Raw genomic sequence first — 19,490 nt, forward strand, 5'->3', positions numbered from 1 at the left:
AAGCGTACGCTGGCCTGCACTTCGACCTTGATACATTTCATGTCGCAGTCGTCGTACCTGAATCGGCTTCGCAGTGTTTTCTCCTTCTCAAATAAGGCGCTCGCACGCGTGCGTACCTCGAGCGTCGATCAAAGCTGTGCACGGAAATTCCTCGCTTCCGAAATCCCACAGAATGTTGACCCCGAGAAGAGAAGTTTCGCCGATCGTCACAAACCTCACACAACGCGGTCGTGTGCTCACTCGGAAAGAGTGACTGAATACGCGAAGTCATTGTGTCGTCTGCGAGCACGACAAAACCGTCTGTGAAACTTTATTTCGGGCTCTTGTCATCACTTATGGTACTGAGACGATACAAAAAGTCTTCATGATGAGATATTGAGAAGACACAATGCTTAGAAAAAAGTTTACTTTTTTATCAGCAATTTTTAACCTCACGTCGAGCCCCTATGCGTTTGTCCATAACAATGGCCCTAGCAACGGTTTGTTTGGAGCGGAGCTCTATGTTGTGACGTCATCACTTATGGGGTCTATTTCGCAGTCGAGATTCCGCGATGGAAATTTTGGGGAACGCCAGAGGGGCTGCAGCCAGCAGGCTGGTCAGCTGCCCCCAAACTATTTAGAAAGCCTACATTACAGAGAGTTTCCAACTACTTGATCGTGGTCACGTATTGTACGAACCGCGTTTTCAATACGCGTGCAGCGAGCAGGCGACAAACGGTTTTGGTCGTCTACGAGAGTCCCCATCTTTCCGCCTGCTTTCCTCCTCGCAACGTGAAAACGCGGCGCGTGCGCGCCTGTGGCTGATCCTCACAGGAGGCATCCGCCGTTAAATTACCATACATTCCATGGTTTGACATGGTTTCTCTCTACAATGTTGGCTCTTTAAGAATGCTCATCGCGCCTCGCGCTCATCTTTATCATGGCGCGCGTGCACCGCCCATCACACTTCCCTTCTAGCCATCATACCAATACACCAACATTTACTCTATATTTATTGACTCAAAATTCACCAAATAACATTTCTCGGGTAACAGAACAGTGGCATTGCTTTAAAAAGCGACAATAAAAAAAAAACACGCACATAAAATATTTAGTGGACTAAATAACGTTTACGGACCCACAGGCAACGAAAACAAAGTAACACCCGCAAAGAATATTTTTATGCACCCACACATAAAACACCCTACAAACATCCGGATTTCCACCCGCAGAGTAGATGGCAGAGACTACTGCGCCGTCGACATTACACTGTGTCAGAAGGCACCACGCTAGTTTCCCCATGCCTGGGGACAACCTCTTAGTACAGGTCGTTCCTCCTCTGTTTGGCGAGGGGCAGCTGGCGCCTCACCGCATCCAAAAAGTCTATATCGACATCAGCAAGCACGATCTCTTCATCGACCCCAGCCGACCGGATCACCTTGCCAGTGGGATCTACCAGCACGCTGTGTCCCCAGAGGACGTAGTATGCCGTTTCGTCCCTCGAGGGCGACACGGACGCCACGTATACCTGGTTGTCGGCCGCCCTAGACCTCGAGACCAGCTCCCAGTACAACGGTCCGGTGTACATGTTGAACGCTCCCGGATACACCAGCAACTTGCAGCCGAGCCGCTCGTACAGTTCGGCAAAAGACGGGAACGCCATGTCGTAGCATACTGCAACGCCCACTTTGCAGTACGGGGTGTCAAAGGTGGTCACTTTATCGCCCGGCGTTAAGAAGCCCGCCTCGCTGAAGGTGAACTTGCTGGGGACATCGGTCGCATAGAGATGTACCTTGCGGTGTTTGGCCAGCAGCGAACCGTCCGGTCCGTAGGCCAAGCAGGTGGTGTAGAGCTTGTCGTCCTCCCTCTCCGACAATGTCCCGCCGATGAGGTAGACCTGGTTTTCACGGGCCCAGCGTGAGAGCATCTCGCTGGATTTTCCGGGAATCGGCTCGGCGTACTTTGCGATGTACTTCGGCTCGTACGGGAAGCTGAAGCATTCTGGAAGGCAGACCATCTTCGCTCCCGCAGACGCCGCGTCTTTGATTCGTTCACTGGCTCTTTCGAGGTTTCTCGAAATGTGGGGCGTCACCGCCAGTTGTAGCAGGGCAAGACGAAACTTGTTCATCGCCATGATTCGGGAATCGGAGGGAATATTCGTTTGGCTTCACGGTGTAGATTAAAGGGCGCGCGATGCAACGGAAACGATGTGCTGCCAGATGTGTATCATTCGGGTTGTGCGAGTTACAGGTGCGAGCGGGGAGCCTTTATGTCCCAGGCGCGGCGATGCTTTTTAATTTGCGTTTGAAATCACGCGACAGCGACGCGGCCCCACCCGTTGAAGGAGACCTTGTAACAATTGCGGTGCTATGCTACGCTTCGCTTCCGATAAGATTAGTTGGTGCGGCGCGATATTGCATTTCTTTCTTTTTGTCTGTTCCTGATTGGATGCAGGATCCTTAAAAGCGAGCTTCCTTTTGTAATAAAATAAAGACAGATCGTTCTTCCAGCAGAGAGAGTCTGTCGGTTCCTTCGGCAGCCGTTCCGTCGTCGAACCGCCGGAAACGTAACAGCTGGTGGCAGCGGTGGCGGCGGTATGGAGCGCACGTCGGCGGCGGCCTGGTGCCCGATTTGTTGAGCGCACGATTTCCTTGCTATCATTGGGAGCCTTAGCTGGTTGAAATTAGCGGTAGTGTGATGTTTCACATTTCAAAGACTAGGCAGTCATGAATCTCACGTCGCTAACGAAACCCGAGCTCGTTATGCTAGCTCAAGAGCTAGGCATATCAGCCCAGAAGGCAATGCGCAAGCAGGAAATTGTTGACGCAATATACAAATGAGGGGCAGCAGACGACGAAATAGAGGAATGCTGGAAGGCGGTCTCTTTTCAATTACGAGAAAATAAAGTTGAACTAAAGTTAAGAGTTTCAGCTGCACAAACTTGAAGGTGCAGCCGCATCTGAGGTCGCCACACGCCGCGAAAACTTCGACATGCGCGGTTTCATGCAGCCGTTTTCTGTTGGCAACGTCATCAGCTTGTACCTCGTGAACTTCGAAAGGACATGTACGAATGGCAGATTTGAGAAGGATACTTGGTCGCAACGGCTCCTGACGTTGCTCCCAAACGAGGCTGCAGACGTAATCGCACGAATGACGGTCGAAGAGGCGCGTAACTACGACAAGGTGAAACTTCAGCTTGGGCATAGATATAGTTTGTCCACGGAAGCCTTGAGACTCAAGTTTCGTAAAACAAGGCGTCAGCAAAGGGAGTCATACTCCGGGTTTGCGTACAAAGCCATGAGCTTTCGGGAGGAATGGCTCTAAAGCGCGAGCGCGTATGACGATAAACAGAGTGTTATTCAGCTGATTGCACTTGAACAGTTCTACGGAACTCTTTCGGAACCGATGCGCCTGTGGATACAGGATAAGCCAAATGTAACTACTTTGCAGATGGCAGCTAATCTAGCTGATGAGTACTGCTCTCGTAGGCTGGATAGTTCGGAGGAACTGCAAAAAAGGAAACCTTCGGGACCGTTCAGAAAGTCTCAAAAAGGCTCAAAGGAAACAAGCTCGGCGAACGCGTCCGAGAAGGCAGAGAAGCCCCAAACGGCCAAGAAAAAGGAAGTAGAAGCTTCAAAGTTCGAAGAAAAGCGGCCGTTAATTTGCGATAAGTGCCAACAGCCAGGACATATCGCCGCGGGCTGCCGGCAAGCAAGTGTGTCTGTTAATCTGCTAACGGAAGAGAGTGACTTGCTTCTGCCTTACACATACGATATGACTGAACGGCGTCAGCTGCAAGGCGTTGCGAGAGACGGGTGCAACTTTTGATGTCGTTCACCCGTCATTCGTTCAGCCAGAACATTTCACAGGGGCATGTGTATGGGTACGGCAGGCACTCGAACCAGACACAAAGTGCTTGCCGGCAGCGAAAGTTGAAATGGAAGGCTCCTTCGGCAAGTTCCAGACGGAAGCAGCCGTTTCCGATAAGTTCCCTGAGAAAATTCCTTACATTTTCTCCAACAAGTCCCCCCAATGCGGGAATTAAGAAATGCAGGGATGGAGCTAGACGTAAAACCCGTCATGGTGATAACAAGGGCGCACACGAAGCGAATGCAGGAAGCTACCATGACGAATGCTGTCGCGGTATCGGAAGAAAATGACGGGAGCGAGACGGTCACCGCCGTTCCCTCTGCGTCTGAACCAGATCTCGACGATAGTGAGACCGCAACTTCTGAGTCAAATCGAGAGCTGATAAGCCCAGTCAGCGAAAACTTTCAGCTTTTGACGAAGGTTGATAAACGCACGCTAAAAAAGGAACAGGCAGAAGATGCGTCACTGCAATCGTGAAGAGCAGGTTGATAAACGACTACTACTGGCCAATCTGCTTCAAAGACTCTGAGTACTGAGTACGCTCGTGCAATGTCTGCCAAAGGACGGGTCGACCAAATGAGAAGGTCAAGGCACCTTTAGTTCAAGTACCCATAATTGGTGAACCATTCCGTAAGTTGGTGGTAGACATTGTTGGCTCGTTACCGGTAATGCGCTTCATTACCGAGTTTCACTCGGTAATGAAGCGCATTTTGCGTGCGCTTTGTTACGAAAAGAAAGCGGATTGGGACACAGCTGTTCCGGCAATGCTTTTCGCATTGCGCTCTGTCAGCCACGAGGCGACTGGATTTACTCCAGCAGAATTGGTTTACCGGCGCGCACTGAGATTTCCGTTAACCTTGTTGAAGGACAAGTGGGAAGACAAATTCGTCGACAAGAGGATCGTCGAGTATGTGCTCACCCTGTTGAAGCGCTTGCGCGAATCGCAGGAATTAGTCGAGCTGGACATGACACGAGCCCAGCAGCGTGCAAAAAAGTACTACAACAGGAACGCTCGGAAACGAACGTTTAAGGAAGGTGACAAAGTACTGATTCTTAAGACTTCAAAGGCAAAGAAGCTTGAAGTAGCATGGGATGGTCCGGTGGTGGTGCAACGAAAGATTTCAAACACTAACTACTTGGTGACGTCTCCGGGCAAACTGAATGATGTAATAATTTATCACTGCAATTTAATGAAGCCTTTTCTCGAACGCACCGAGGTCGTTAGTATCGCCCTAAATGAACCTGAAGAAGTTGTCGTACCAACCCCACCACTCCCATCCCCGTGCTCGCTTCCTTCTACAGAAGACATATTAACGGGGACAACTGAAGGCGCACGGTTGAATGCACAGCAAGAGGAAGAATTGAAAGAGGTGCTAGACTCGTACAGAGCCTTGTTTAGCCCGAGTCCAGGTAAAACTAACCTGTTGCAACATGACATCGAGTTGACCTCTGATCAATCTTTCCGTACACGAGTTCGCAGAATTTCACCCCGTCATGAAAAACTGTTGAATGAATCCGTTCAAAGCATGCTGGACTTGGGTATAATTGAGCCTGGAGAAAATGATTACATCTCTCTGATATTCATTGTCGAGAGCGCCGGTAAAGAACCGCGGCCATGCATAGACTACCGAAAACTCAACGCGATAACCAAGACAAGTGTTCCCCATCCCGAATGTCGAGGCACTCCTTGAAAAAGTGTCGGCGGCGCGGCACGTGTCAACACTAGACCTCGTGCGGGGCTATTGGCAAGTGCCTCTCACGGAGAACGCTAGTAGGCTGGCAGCTTTCATTACCCCTCTCGGAACGTTCCGCCCGCTTGTCCTTTCTTTTGGACTTAAGAACGCGCCCTTCGAAGTGCTCAAGGGTGCCGAGTCTTTCGCAGTTCCCTACCTCGATGGCGTGGCTATTTTTCCAGTAGCTGGGAGCAGCACTTGCACCTACAGGAAGTATTCGCTGGAATACACAAAGCAGGTTTAACTCTGAAACGGTATCTGGGCCACGTTGGGGGCCAAGGGAAGCGACGCCCGTCCGAAATAAAGGTTATGGCCATAAAGAATTTTTCTTTGCCGAAAACAAAGACGGACGTGCGTTCTTTCATCGGTTTAGCCCGATTTCGGAAACTGATTTCCTAACTTTGCGCATATCACTGGCCCGTTCACAGACGCTCTTCGCAAGGCAGAGCCAAATGTCGTGCTCTGGAACGAGGAAGGTAAGAATGCCTTTCTCCGTATCAAAGAGCTTTTAGCGAGCGATCCTGCGCTGGCTTCGCCAGACTACACGCGCACCTCTATAGTGCAGTGCGACGCGAGCAACCGTGGTTTGGGCGTTGTCCTCGGTCAAGTAAACGAGAAGGACGAGGAACATTCTGGGTTGTATACGCCACAGAAAACTAACAACACGCGAACAGGCATACAGCAGAGTAGAAAAAGGGTGTGCTTGTATGGTATGGGCTATCGAAAAACTCCAGTGCTATCTGAAAGGATCTTCATTTATTTTCGAGACTGGCCACTGCCCTCTCGTGTGGCTTAATCAGATGTCGAACAAAAACTGTTGTTTAATGAGGTGGAGCCTGGCCCTCCAACAGTTTACTTTCACGGTGCGGCACAAGAAGGGCAACAATCACGCCAATGCCAATTGCTTGAGCCGCATTCCTTAGTGTTACTCTAATTCTGCGAGAAAGTCCCCACATAATCTTTTTTTTTTTTTTTTGTGCAAATTTTAGTTTAAGATTTTGCGATGTTGAGGCTTATCACTGCACTTAACTTTGTCGAAAGTAGCATTGTCCCGCTCTTAATGATTTCAAGGGGTCTGGCCTTGCTGGGTTGTGGCGCCGGATTGCTTCCGATGTCGTTTCTGCCGCTCGTCTACCAAGTCATTTCAGCTCTTCGGCTTGCTGCTATCCTGCCCGAGCTCCAGACTGCCCGAGTATGTGGGTCCTTTTCGGCTGCCTTCTTCGTTCAGCCCCAGTCCTGCCTCTTCGAAGCTTCGCAAGCACAGCGGCGTCCGCGCTTCAGCACCCTTGCCCGAGAACAGAGCGGCGTCCGCGCTTCAGCACCCTTGCCCGAGCGACCCTTACAAGACCTGGCGACTGTGGCCTTCTAGCCTGGTCACTTGCCAAGACTCGCAAGCGTACTTCTGGGAAGTCGTCGGCTACCAAGACCTGCAGCGTGCTACATGCCTCTTTCCTACTCATCCAGGAAGCACAAATTACGTCGAGGTGAAACGGCCGCAAATCAGCTCTCGCCATTTTGGATGCTTCGACAGCTCCTACGTCTCCAGTTACTCAAGAGGCGTCAGCCTGTTGATCAACTTCCGAACTGGGTAGCATTGGCCAGGCTGTAACAATTGCGGTGCCATGCTACGCTTCGCTTCCGATAAGATTAGTTGGTGCGGCGCGATATTGCATTTCTTTCTTTTTGTCCGTTCCTGATTGGATGCAGGATCCTTAAAAGCGAGCTTCCTTTTGTAATAAAGACATATCGTTCTTTCAGCAGAGAGTCTGTCTGTTCCTTTGGCAGCCGTTCCGTCGTCGAACTGCCGGAAACGTAACAGCCTCCGCAAGCCGCCATACTTCAGGCGTCCCAGACCCGCCCCCGAGCGGCGAACATGCCGAACACCCGCCGGGCTAGAGTGAACAGGCGCACGGCTGGTGGTCCGAAAGAGCTGATACCAAGATTGTCGTCCGTGTTTTCGAACCGCCAGCCTTGCGACTGTTGCATGAGTAATAACTGTGGCGCGCGTCCACGCTCCCAACCTGCTTCAGGTCTCCACGAAAGTGGCTGCATTAATGGTTTTAAATGAAGCTCAGCAGGTTTCTTAGCGGTACAATATTGGCATTATTAAAAAAAAAAAGTTCATTACGATTTTTTACGTAATATTTTTACTTATCGTTACGATTATCCTTAACAGTATGCCTCCCTGGCCGTAGAACTCACTTGCGTAAACCGCATAAGTGTAAATTTCAAGGCCTTTTTTGAAAAAAAGATCTGTAAAGTTAACACAAAAAAAAGAACTGTTATATATATATATATATCTTTGTCTTATCTTTGTGATAAGTCGGTTCATTAATGAAACTTCATTAATTAACTTTTTCAATAGTGAAAATAGACATATATCAGCGATCGAAGCCTTCTTGGCCTTCGCCGAGGTAATCTCTGCAAATTCATCACGGTCTTCGCGAAAAAGGGCTCATCGGGTGCGGAGTAGGTGACCGTTCGGACACTTCGGTTCCTCTGCATGGGTGCTGTGGAGAAGACAAGCTCTTCAAAACGTACCCTAAACCGGATTCCGGCTGATTGTTGTGAAGCATGCCGTGTTATTCGGAATTTTTCTAACAGAAAAACCTTGTTAGAATTATGCGGCACGGTGCAATTTGTTGTTCGATTGGTGAGATTTGTTGAACGTTTTGTTGTGAGCGCGAAATAGTCACGTTTTTCGGCTATCTTCTGCGATCAAATATTTTCAGCTGTTACCTCTGTAGATTGTCACGGCTGAGTGCATAGCGGCGAGAACAAATCTGCGTAAAATGAAAGAAATATACCAGGTATTTTCGTTCTGCCGCACACGGTCTGACAAAAAGCGCGTAGGCCGGTGGACGTTGCGATTGGAAGACGGTCGAGTATGGAACTCCCCAAACCCCGCAGCAGCCCCAAAGACCAACCAACAGAGCCAGAGCCAAAACACATCGACCCCTGCTAAGAGCTGTCGGTTCTCGAAAGTTGCTGTTCCCCCCGCTAGCGTCAGCCACAGGCACCATAACTGGCAGCCACGACAGCCTAGGTGGAACGGACAGCAACAAACTGGATCGCTAACGCCTGTGTGCAGCCCAACCATAGACTCACCACCAAGAAAGGGGGATTCGACCGCTCATCCTACGCCTATGCCTCGGGGGCGCTCCGGACGTGATCGTCCGCCACCAGGGCGCTATGGGAACTATGACGCACAATGAACTGAACTGCTTTTCTTTTTGCCATTTTGCTTCAGAAGTAGTAATCTAATTTAGAAAAATAAGTGTTGAAACTGAACAGAACAGTGGATCTCGGTGATCGGAAGTAACTGCGGAAAACGGTGACTTGTGTTTTGTGTTGTGCGTGTGTGTTTTGTTGTTGTTTATTTCTTTTTCTTTGTACTTGGCATTTTTCGTTATTTTTTTAACTCTAAAACAAATAAACAAGTAGAGGAGGGGAAAACGTTATATGCTTATTTCTCTAGCTTACTCCCCTAACTAAAAAAAAAAAAGAACAAGGTAGGGGAAAATGTTATGTTCTGATTCGCTTTATTTGCTGTCTCTTTTTATAGCTATTCTAACCATAGAGTAATATAGTAAACGTAAAGAGAGGACACAGGAGCCGATTCGCGGCCCAGATAGTGCGTTTCATACCCTCCGCTACGTGGCGCTTTTCTACAATTTGGTTAAAATTAATTAAAACTCTTTCTGTGAAAAGTATTTATTTTTTAAATCGCAATGCTTTAAAATTGTTTGAAGTACTTAAAACGACTAAATAGTTTAAATCAAATGCGTCACAAAAACCACGTGATGAATGGCGCCTGCCATGGCCTGCCTGCTTGCGCGCCGTCGCCTGTGCATCATTCTGCATGGCCTCTGCTCGTCCCTGCGTCGTTCGTCTGTGCCGTTCGTGCCTCCATCTGTGCTTTCTGCTGCATCATGTTCGGTCGACTTTGCATCAATCAAGGTGACGCATGACCGCCCGCGTGCTCGCATGCTCGGCGTGAATTCGTGCAGCCGATCGGTTCGAGCTTCTCGCGCTGTTGTTTCTGCCAGGCTGTTTGGCTGCACTTGAACGTGTGTGCATGTTGATTTTCGATGAGATTGTTTAAAAAAAAAAGAATTTAACTTACGACCCTGCACACGACATTGTCCATGGGTTTACAGATGACGGTGTTGAACGAACCTCTAACATTGCAGATAGAGCCTCGGTTGTTATGCTGTCTGAAATTTCCAGGAAATGCGTTTAGCCCCTTGCATACACTGTTGTGCACACTCCAACAACGTCTTCTGTTTAACGCAGTCTCCTCATTTCTCTCATTCGGGAGCTTAAATGGGCGGTGCAACGACATTCAATTGGAATGTTTTTCCATAGCCTCCTAGGAGGCTATGGTTTTTCACTTCACACGAGCTTACTGGCACTAGTGGGACTCAAGGATACTCGCACGCAACGCCACTGACCAAGAAACTTCTTTGTTGCGCTGTAATTTCGAGGACAAAACCGAGTGTTTTCATTCAATCTCTCCTTCGCAAAACCTGATGACGTAGCTGGGTGGTAGCAGTACCGCCCAGTGACGATATTTGAATACGGCTCATAGATTGGACCCCAGCATGGCGTGGACACTCGATCTGGGCTCGTGATAATCGACAGCTCGAGAAACATTCGGGTAGTGTCCTGTGTCCGGTTGCTGCAATGACGACAACAGCCGAACCATAACAATGTCTGGAACTCAGCGCGTGTCCTGTGCCTTGCCAACCCCAGCGCATGGCTATGATCAACATTGGCGGCATATAATCGGCTCCAGATCACGGGACCGCTTGTTCTGGCTGCGAGTTGAGGGGGTGAAATCCGCTCGTTTTATTATTTTTTTTTCTGCGACTTTGATTGGGTGTGGTGAAAACGAATGGGTATTTCACAGATCATTAACGTCAGGGATTCGTTCTAAGCGGTATTTGCACAAAATACAAATATCAGTGCATCGCCCCTTTAAGACTGTTGGCTTCACAGTAAAGGCTGTGGTCTGTGGTTAGGGGGCTTCAAACGTAAGCTTGGGGTGTGTGGTGATAAGCCATTTTTTTTAAGTTGACAGCGAACACGTTTACATTGTTTTCGATGTTCCTCACCTTCCCAAAACAACAAAGAGCAATCTCCAAGCTTACAAACTTTGCATTGGAAATGAGGTCATTGAGTGGTCTTCTATCGTTGAACTTTATTGTTCTATCCATGAGATCAGCTTGCAATTGGCTCCGGAACTTGCTGAGAGACACATTTTTTCAATAACCTTTCTGTAACATGGAAGAAAATTGTGCCCCACAGGCAGAGCTGGTAGTAATGCAATTACTGTAATGAAATTACAGTAATTTAATTACTTGTTTCAGTAATTTGTAATGTAATTCATTACTTTTTGTAGCAGGTAATTTAGTAATGTAATGAATTACTCCAGCGACGGTAATTGTAATTAAATTACCTAATTACTTTTTCGCACCAGGCATATTTTTTGTGTCCACAATACACAAGAGCGCTTTTCTTTTTATTTTACTTTTTCTTTTTCCTCTACACCTTTCCAAAAAACGCTCTTTGGCCGCCGCTATGTTGCTGATGCTAATGCGGCTGGTGCGACTCTCGCGCCCGCTATCAGCTAGACATTTTCTGCCACTCTCTTGAACTGTGAAAACCCGCTCAGCGCGATTCTCTACCTATGTTTTGCGGTTTTGCATTCGACGTTTTTTGGCCCCTCTTGAACGTTTCCACTTACTTTTTCTGATGCATACTGCGTACCCTCTCTGTGTTATCTTCCACTGTGAGAAATAGGGCCGGTAAGTGCCTTCCATTCGAGCTTTTCTGCTCAACATCCTCGGGAAACGAAGGAGGGGAAGTAGGTCGAACGAAGGCCCCTGGACGCGATTTTGCGAACAATGACAATTGTTCTCCCCCCTCCCAGAGATAATCCGCGTAGGGTCCTCAGTCATCTCCAAAAATAGTTGTCCGGGTTGGGGTGGGAAACGGATCAGTCGCGTGCGTTCGTCTTTCCATCGGTAAACATGCAACAGGGAGTTCTAGCTGTGTGCCATGAACTGTGTAAATAATGTAAATAAAGCTATCTGTAAAAGGAAGTTATCAATAGCTCCTTTATATTTAAAAGTATACAACAGTAATGCGAAAGTAATGTCATTACTTTTAAAAGTAATTTGTAATGGTAATTAATTACTTTCTGGCTGTGGTAATTTGTAATGTAATTTAATTACATTTCAGCAATTTTCAGCAAAGTAATTAGTAATGTAATTTAATTACAAAATATGAGTAATTTGGCCAGCTCTGCCCACAGGTACTGAGTGCCTCACTCTTTCTTGCAATCATAGCCCTTGTTTATGCCAAGGAATTTCTTGAGGCAGCCATGGCTACAGCCTATTTCTGTGATAGGATGTGCATACTTTTAGATTGTCTAAATAACTAAAAAATTCAAGAAGACAGGACAGAAGTTGCGTCATGCCATTCTGAAGGGAGAATCTGAAATACTTGATTTTCTCCAGCAGTAACTCGGATGGATTTCAGCATGGTAGTTCCAATCTAGGAGGCAGCCAGAAGCCATCATTGGGTGGCAAGTTACTATAAAAAGTGTCCTCATGCTCTGGGATGAGCTTTCAAGCACCCATGACTTTAAGTTCTTACCTACACGACGCCTGCAGCAAGACACACTTGAGAACGTTTTTGGAGCTATATACGACAAATGCTGGGCTGCAACACAAACCCAAATGTGCATCAGTTCACCTCAGGACTAAAACACCTCTGGATAAAGAAACTGTTCAAACTGTCGGACAATGAAAACGTAGAGGATGACAAGGCTGACCTCCTAAAGGAGTTGCAAATATCTTCGCACCATGGAAGTTTAATTTCAGACATTGTGGAATGTCTTCGAATTGATAACTTCCCGCCACTAGAGGATATTTCTGAACTGGCATCACTCATCAGGTCTAACATAATTGATGACTCGTCCACTTTTTTATTACGTTTGGGGCTATTTAATCAAACTTTTGCTCGAACAGACAACTTACAGCTGTGGCTGTTCTCAGCTGCTATGGGATGAGTCTAATAACTTGACCAGGCCTCACCAGTACTCTCTTGTTCCTAAAGCATACCACGTGCCTGGAAAATTCTTCGGGAACTTAGTAGTACCATCACAGGCTGCCTTTCATTTCGTTCAGAAACTAGAAAATCATTTTTTTCCCCATAATAGTGAGTGTGACACATGTTCGAGGAGTGTGTGCCGCCTTTTATAGCACACTTTGAGGTCTGGGTGGTTTTAGCCTTTGCCCAGAGGAGTACCACAAAGGGTTTTTAAAATTGTTTTACAGAATACGCTTGTGTTGACATGTTTGATTTCTTAACCGGAATTTGGACAAAGTTCGGTTGCACTCTTCAGTGGCTAGTAAGAACGAGACAGGTTTGACTGTTAATAGTGTATTAACAGAGGCGGTTGCCAAACCAAAAACAAAAAATGCTTATTAAGTGGGCGGTGCAGCTTGCTCTCCAAATATTTGTTTCCCCTTTTTCCAGCGAATGTGTATCACAACTCCCTAACAAAACTATTTGTCCACTTTCTACAGAATTTCGATAGAAAATAGTGTATAGAGGCTAAAAATATTTGAAAGAAAATGTATCCACTTTTGTATCCACTGTCCATAGTTTTTTAGCCGCTTTTTTTCTGAAGCCATATTTCTTTTCTGAACAATTTCAGGGAATGTTTAGGGACGTTGAATCTTGTCAGATTTCGAATAGAGCTCTCATTGTTTGGTAATGGCTCGACCGCTGTGAGTTTGAGGCTATGCAAATTGTTTTTTTTTTTATATTTGCCGGAAATCGGGAATTTGTACTATCCGGCGTGTGCTTCGCACTGTTAATATACTCTCATGACTGGTAAGGATAGCGATGCCTTATTTATTTTTACACTTACTTCCCGTACCCGAGTCGGCGTGAAAGTGAATGTATCATACAGCATGTTCTCCGTGGAAAGGTTTTGTTAACTTGGTTCCGCTAAGAATCTATTACGAAGTGTACGATATGCCTAAGTCCTTCATATTCATTTATTTTGGTGAGTATCGATCTCTTTCGTATAAAACATACAGGGCTTCTGAAGTAAATCATATATACATGAATGTGGTCCAATAAAATGTGTTCGAACCACTTACTGTTGTTGACCCCAAAATGCTCCACCAGCCAGGAGTCAATGCGGCGATTGTGTAACTTCAATGCTTTACAGTAGAAAAAGAACAAGAAATATATATAGTTCTGCTTTGTGAAGTAAGTTGAAATATTGTTTGACACATTTTGCACGGACTCTATCGTAAAAAATAAAGCACAAGTGTGTGCGTCAGTATTAAAAAACACAAAAAAAATAAAAAAAAATCCAGCGGCTTTGGGAGTTAAGGAGCTCCCGAGAACCGAGCGAGGCGGGGAGGAAAGAGAGAGAGAAGGGTACCGGAGAAACCGGAGCAGAAACGCCCAAACCGAAACCGAAACTAACTTGACCGGAAACGGAATCAGATTATACTTAATACCGCCCGGTAGGAGCGCTACCTGTCACTGGTCTATCTGGGCCGCTGGGGCCTATGGCAGTGTCCCCTCTTTACCTTGTGTACATTACTCTATGGTCTAACGACGACGACGTCAACACAAGGCACGAGCTGAGTGACGTAAGCTTGGATATGAATAGTCTGACATGGAACCCCGACCACAGGTAAGGACAGCCCGCTCCTCGCGACGTGCAGATAAAGTTCGCTTTTCACTCTCTTGTAGGTCTGTTAATAACATTTGCACAACCATTTGTCCTGATCAGTGAATCTAAACTTTTTTTATCAACGGTTTCCGCGCTCATATATATTAAAGTCCCCACCAAAAATTACATTACATTTTTCTTAATTACCAAAAACCAAAAAAGTCTCGAAAAATTAAAAAAAAAAGATTCAATGTTGCCGTTTGGTGGTCGGTACCCCACAGCAAAGATATTCTGGTTATTGCGTATACACATCATTTCATAATCTTGAGTGATGCAACTATAATCACCTACTAGTTCACCAGAAACACGTTTTGTCAAAATGGCTAAGCCACCACCGCGTTTCTCTTCACCACTTGTGTAAAAAGAGCGGTATGTAGGGAGTTGTAGTACATAAGTCTCTTCAGTGTACCAGGTTTCTGCAAGCATGATTGCATCGAAAGAATAACCAAACTGATCGAAAAGTAGCTCAAGATCTAAAGCTTTGCTTTTCGCAGTCCAAACATTTAAATGGAAACAGGTCATCTGTGAAATATAATCTGCACCAAGATAGCTTATCAAGTTCTGCGGCGGCGTTAATTGCCATAAAAAAAACAAAAAGAACAGAGGATATTATCGTTGACCGCCCTAAGATAGAAATTCACGTTTAAGATCCTGCAAAAATGCCCGTCTTTATCCTCGTGAAAGTGCCTTTTGGAGATAACGCCGTCGCCATAGCCGTACTCAGATTGTTTATCTGCCACGCGGCAAGTAAACTTTCGGGTTTCATTATGCAAGAAGTAATGAAATAAAAAGGTTTAGTGCTAGTAGTTGTTATTTATTTTTTTCAAGATCGCCTTCGTGCTCAATTCGAATTGTCGGTGCGCCTTCTTGTTTCCTCACGTATGAACAACCTTCATTGTGCCAAATAAACTTGTAGCTGAGGTACTTTGCCTTTGTTCTAACATCATAGAACAAATGCCTGTTCGGCGCCATCAAAAAAAAAAAAAAAAAAAAAATATATATATATATTTTTTTTTTGACGAAGACCAAGGGCCGTCGACCATTGTTTTATATCCGTACTTTAAAACATAGAGCGCGCCTCGGCCCGCGCTCCCTGTTCAAGCGCACGCGGGCCTCGTCCTCCTCGGCCATCATGCTGAAAGACGATGAAGGGGACATCGCCAAGTATACACGTCACAATATCTATGTAAACTGTATTTTTAAAGCTTTACAGGTCTGTTTAAAGAAGGCCTTGAAAGTTTGAAAGTTACACTTATGCGGTTTGTGCAGGAGAGTTATACGGCCAGGGGGACCTTATGTGGGTGGCTAATCTTTGTGATAAGTCGGATAATTTATTAAAATTCGTTAATTATAACCTTTTACCAATTGAAAATGAGCGTGTTGGTTAATAGATACGAAAACTTGAAAGTATAAAAGAGCAAGGACGAGGACGGGAACAGGACATCTTTGATGTCCTGTTCCCGTCTTCGTCCTCGCTGTTTTATACTTTCAAGTTTTTGTATAACCTTTTAATTAGTGAAAATAGACATATACCGGCGATTGAAGCCTTCTCGGCCTTCGCGTTCTTAGCTGAGGTAATCTCTGGAAATTCTTCACGTTCTTCGAAAAAAATGACTCATCGGGTGCGGAGTAGGGGACCGTTCAGACACTTCGGTTCCTTTGCCTGGGTACTGTGGAAAAGACAAGCTCTTCAAAACGTAGTCTAAACCGGATTCCGTCTGAATGCCGTGAAGCATGTTGTATTATTAGGAATCTTAAAAAAAACAAAAAAAACCTTGTTCGGATTATGCGGCACTGTGCGGGTAGTACAATTTGTTGTTCGATTGATGAGATTTGTTGAAGTTTTTGTTGTGAGCGGGGGATAGTCATGTTTTTCGGCTATCTTCTGTGATCAAATATTTTCAGCGGTTACCTCTGTAGATTGTCACGGCTGAGTGCTTGGAGGCGAGAAAAAACTGCGTAAAATGAAACAGATATTCTAGGTATTTTCGTTCTGCCACACACGGACTCACCAAAGATAGCTGTATTTTTGTTTGTATTTGTTCCCAGAGATGGTACAATTCTTTCTCAAAAGCCCCAAGAAATTTTTTTCGCTATAAAACACACAAGAAACAATAAAATGCAGCACGTTATCCGCCACCAGTGTAAGAAATTTCGCATACCCAGAGTGTCACATCCCACTGACGAGGAAACCCACAGCTCAACGCAGTCGGGTAACACTGACGTACACTCAAAAACAGGGACGCACGCTGTAATTTGCCCAGTTCGAGACTGCTGCTGGAAAGGTCTTTATATAAAAACAACATTTCTCCAATGAGGAACTAAGAAAACATCAGAATGAAGGGATCAGGTGCGGGAACCGAAAGGTTAAATGGTCAGCTTTATTTCCACACTAAGGTATGTTTCCTTCTTTTTATTTTTCTTGAATCACCGCAAGTAATGCTTTAAAATGGGCCCGTTTTACCGCTCCAGATATCGGCCAAACTACCCACTGTCGGAATCCGACATCTTAGAGTTTATCCTCTTGAGAAACTCCGAACGCATTTGCTCGTTTTTGCAGGGATACTCACTGGCTGCTGGCATTCTGTAGACACTCTTTGTACGGTGTCACTGAACCATCGCGTTGCATACTTTCAAAGTCATTTTTTTCTTGTTGTTTTATTAGGCAGCGCTCCGTAAATTTAATAGTATTGACTTTTCTAATTTTTTGTGTGTGTCTGTGTGTGCGGCCGGTGGGGGGGGGGGGGGGGGTTTGTTTTCTAGATCGTGTTGGACTGCCACAGCGGCGGTGACAGTAAGACAAGTGTATCGCCATGAAAGGCAACCGTCCTGGTGGAGACGGTATAGCTGCCGAGGCTTGTCACTCCGTCAGGTGCCACAGGTGACCCGTGACCGGGGACGTGCAGAAATCAGGGGTCTTCGGATCATTTTTGTCGACGAGACGCACCTTTATTCCTTCCCCTGCAAATGGTGGGAAATAAATCAGCATCAAAAAAAGCCTCTAAATTACGCTAAAGCGGCATAGCTTTAGTTCTTTCTTGATCAAAGGGAGGTTTTTAGATTCTACGGCGCGTGGTCTTAAAGGGACACTGAAACAAAATTCGAGCGCCGATTTTATCGCCTCTCAGCCACCTCCTGTCCACACCACGGAGACATCAATTTGTTGCCAAAAAAGACATCAAAGCGGTTATAACGTATAAACCGAATATCGCGACGTCATTATGCACTAGAGTAACTGCGTGCTCCTTTCCAAAACCCGCTCCTAAGCCGCCGCCATGTTGCCGATGCTAATGTGGCTGGTGCGATTCTCGCGCCCTCTATCAGCTAGAAAGTTTCTGCCACTCTCTTGGACTGTGGAAGAAGAAAACAAGAAAACAGAGTCCGCAGGACATCGGCTCCTGCTTTAATTCCAGCTTATTCAGTGCTAATTAATCAATATTGTTCTAAAACTGGTACCCAAGTGCGGGCGAAGGTGTGGGTTATCGGCGGACACCCAAATTTTCCTAAGTGGTACGTGACATTTCCAAGGTACGTGGACTTTGTTCTCGGGGCGGCGGGAATCCCCGCTAAGCCTACCGTAGGCCTAGCACAAGTACGGCCGTTGGCGGCGACCCACCGGCCGCTAGCCCTAACCCGGCGGTGATCATGTTCGAGATGATGGACGAGACAACGACGGCCACGTCAACAGGAGAGGCTGTAGCTCCATCGCTACGAGTCGGCAACGTCGACGGGCGCACGTTCATCGAGGTGCCCCGGGTGCGTATCGAACCGGAAGAGGTCGAGGGATGGAAGGTCTCCGGCTAGCGAATCAAGGAGATCACGAACGGCACGAAAAGCGGTGAGTTCGCTGCAACCAACCGGTCGTCCAGGCCCAGAACTAGGGCCAAATACGCCAAGAAAGTCGCATCGGCAATCCCGAAAGGGGCACGGATGCCAGTAAGCATGCCGAAGGAGGATATCAAGATAGTGGTCAGGCCACGTGGCGGCCTCAATATAGCGAAGATGGGAGGCCCGGCTGCCATGGCGGCGGTCACAAGGGCGGCGAGGGTCACAAGGGAGGAGGCTGGCGAGGATACCGTCGGTATAAATACGCAGCAGAACATTATAGTGATTAGCACCCCAGACAAGCGGCGAGCTACGAGATACGCTAAAATGACGTCCATTAGCGAGGGAGGCAAGACGTATGATGTCAGCGCCTATAAAACGGCACCTGACGGAACACTCAAGGGAGTCATTCGAGGCATAAACATAGAAGAGACGGCGGAGGATATCACGGAAAACATAGTGAATACGAACAACCCCACGGCAGTGGAGGCGCATAGAATCGGAGAGATGACCGCGGTCGTAGTGCTCTTCGCGGGGCAGAAGGTACCGCATTACATCAAGTACGGCATAGTTTTGATCAAGTGTGGATTATATCGCAAGCATTTCGATGTTTGCAAGACGTGCGGTAAACTGGGACATAGACGAGACGTGTGCCCGAATCCCGGAAACAAGTCCTGCTTCGGCTGCGGCATGGCGAACCCGGAGGAAGGGCACGAGCTGAAATGTCAACCGCAATGCAGCTATGCGGGGGCCCACATCCAACAGGGGAGAGGGGCTGTAAAAACAAATATAAGATGCCATACATAGTTAAGCGACGCCAATGGGAGCGTAAAGCGGAGGCCGCGGAGCAGCAAGTGGTAGACGCAGACTTTCCACCGTTTAGGTCGCGCTCCATCGAGAATCCGCGCAGCGTATCAAGACGACGAGCCGACAGTCGGAGAAGGGAAGCCAGTAAGGAAGGCAGAAGCATCAGTCGCCGCCGCGACATAGCGCGGCCGAGGGAGGGAACTTCCTGGGCAGACGCTGTCAAGACAACTAGGTCCGAGAGCAAGCAACCCAGTGTGAATAGTTATTACGAGAAGAAGAGGAAGGAGGACCTGGCAGCGATGAAATCCCTCAAGGACGAAAACGACAAGCTCAAGCGCAGAATCTTGGAGCAGGATGATATAATCAAGGAAATCAATGCGAAGCTGGCAATCCTGATTGGGGAGCGACAGCAACAGGCACCACAACCAGTACCAGAAAAGACGACGGAGACCATAGTCGAGGACGAATCAGAGACCGAAGTGGACCCCAGAGCCGATTGGCCAACGGAA

At 47.0% G+C, this 19,490-nt stretch overlaps 2 protein-coding genes and 1 pseudogene across 2 annotated transcripts in view; all 3 read right to left on the reverse strand.

Annotated features, from left to right (window-relative positions):
* Window positions 1-1,184: 1,184 nt before the first annotated feature.
* LOC8035088 (omega-amidase NIT2) lies at window positions 1,185-2,152 on the reverse strand. Its single transcript, XM_040208673.3, has one exon. The coding sequence runs from the start codon at window positions 2,111-2,113 to the stop codon at window positions 1,298-1,300; it is 816 nt and encodes a 271-aa protein (XP_040064607.1). The 5' UTR covers window positions 2,114-2,152; the 3' UTR covers window positions 1,185-1,297.
* A 12,269-nt stretch (window positions 2,153-14,421) lies between these two features.
* On the reverse strand, window positions 14,422-15,480 carry LOC115323389 (annotated as a pseudogene).
* A 1,729-nt stretch (window positions 15,481-17,209) lies between these two features.
* LOC115323390 (thiopurine S-methyltransferase) overlaps window positions 17,210-19,490 on the reverse strand; it is a 56,689-nt gene continuing 54,408 nt past the window's right edge. Inside the window, exon 8 of the mRNA XM_029983770.4 lies at window positions 17,210-17,310. Coding sequence (XP_029839630.2) covers window positions 17,210-17,310 — 101 coding nt within the window. The remainder of the gene's footprint in view (window positions 17,311-19,490) is intronic.

This window comes from Ixodes scapularis, unplaced genomic scaffold (genome assembly GCF_016920785.2).
Source record: "Ixodes scapularis isolate PalLabHiFi unplaced genomic scaffold, ASM1692078v2 PGA_scaffold8__174_contigs__length_109621045, whole genome shotgun sequence".
NCBI lineage: Eukaryota > Metazoa > Arthropoda > Arachnida > Ixodida > Ixodidae > Ixodes > Ixodes scapularis.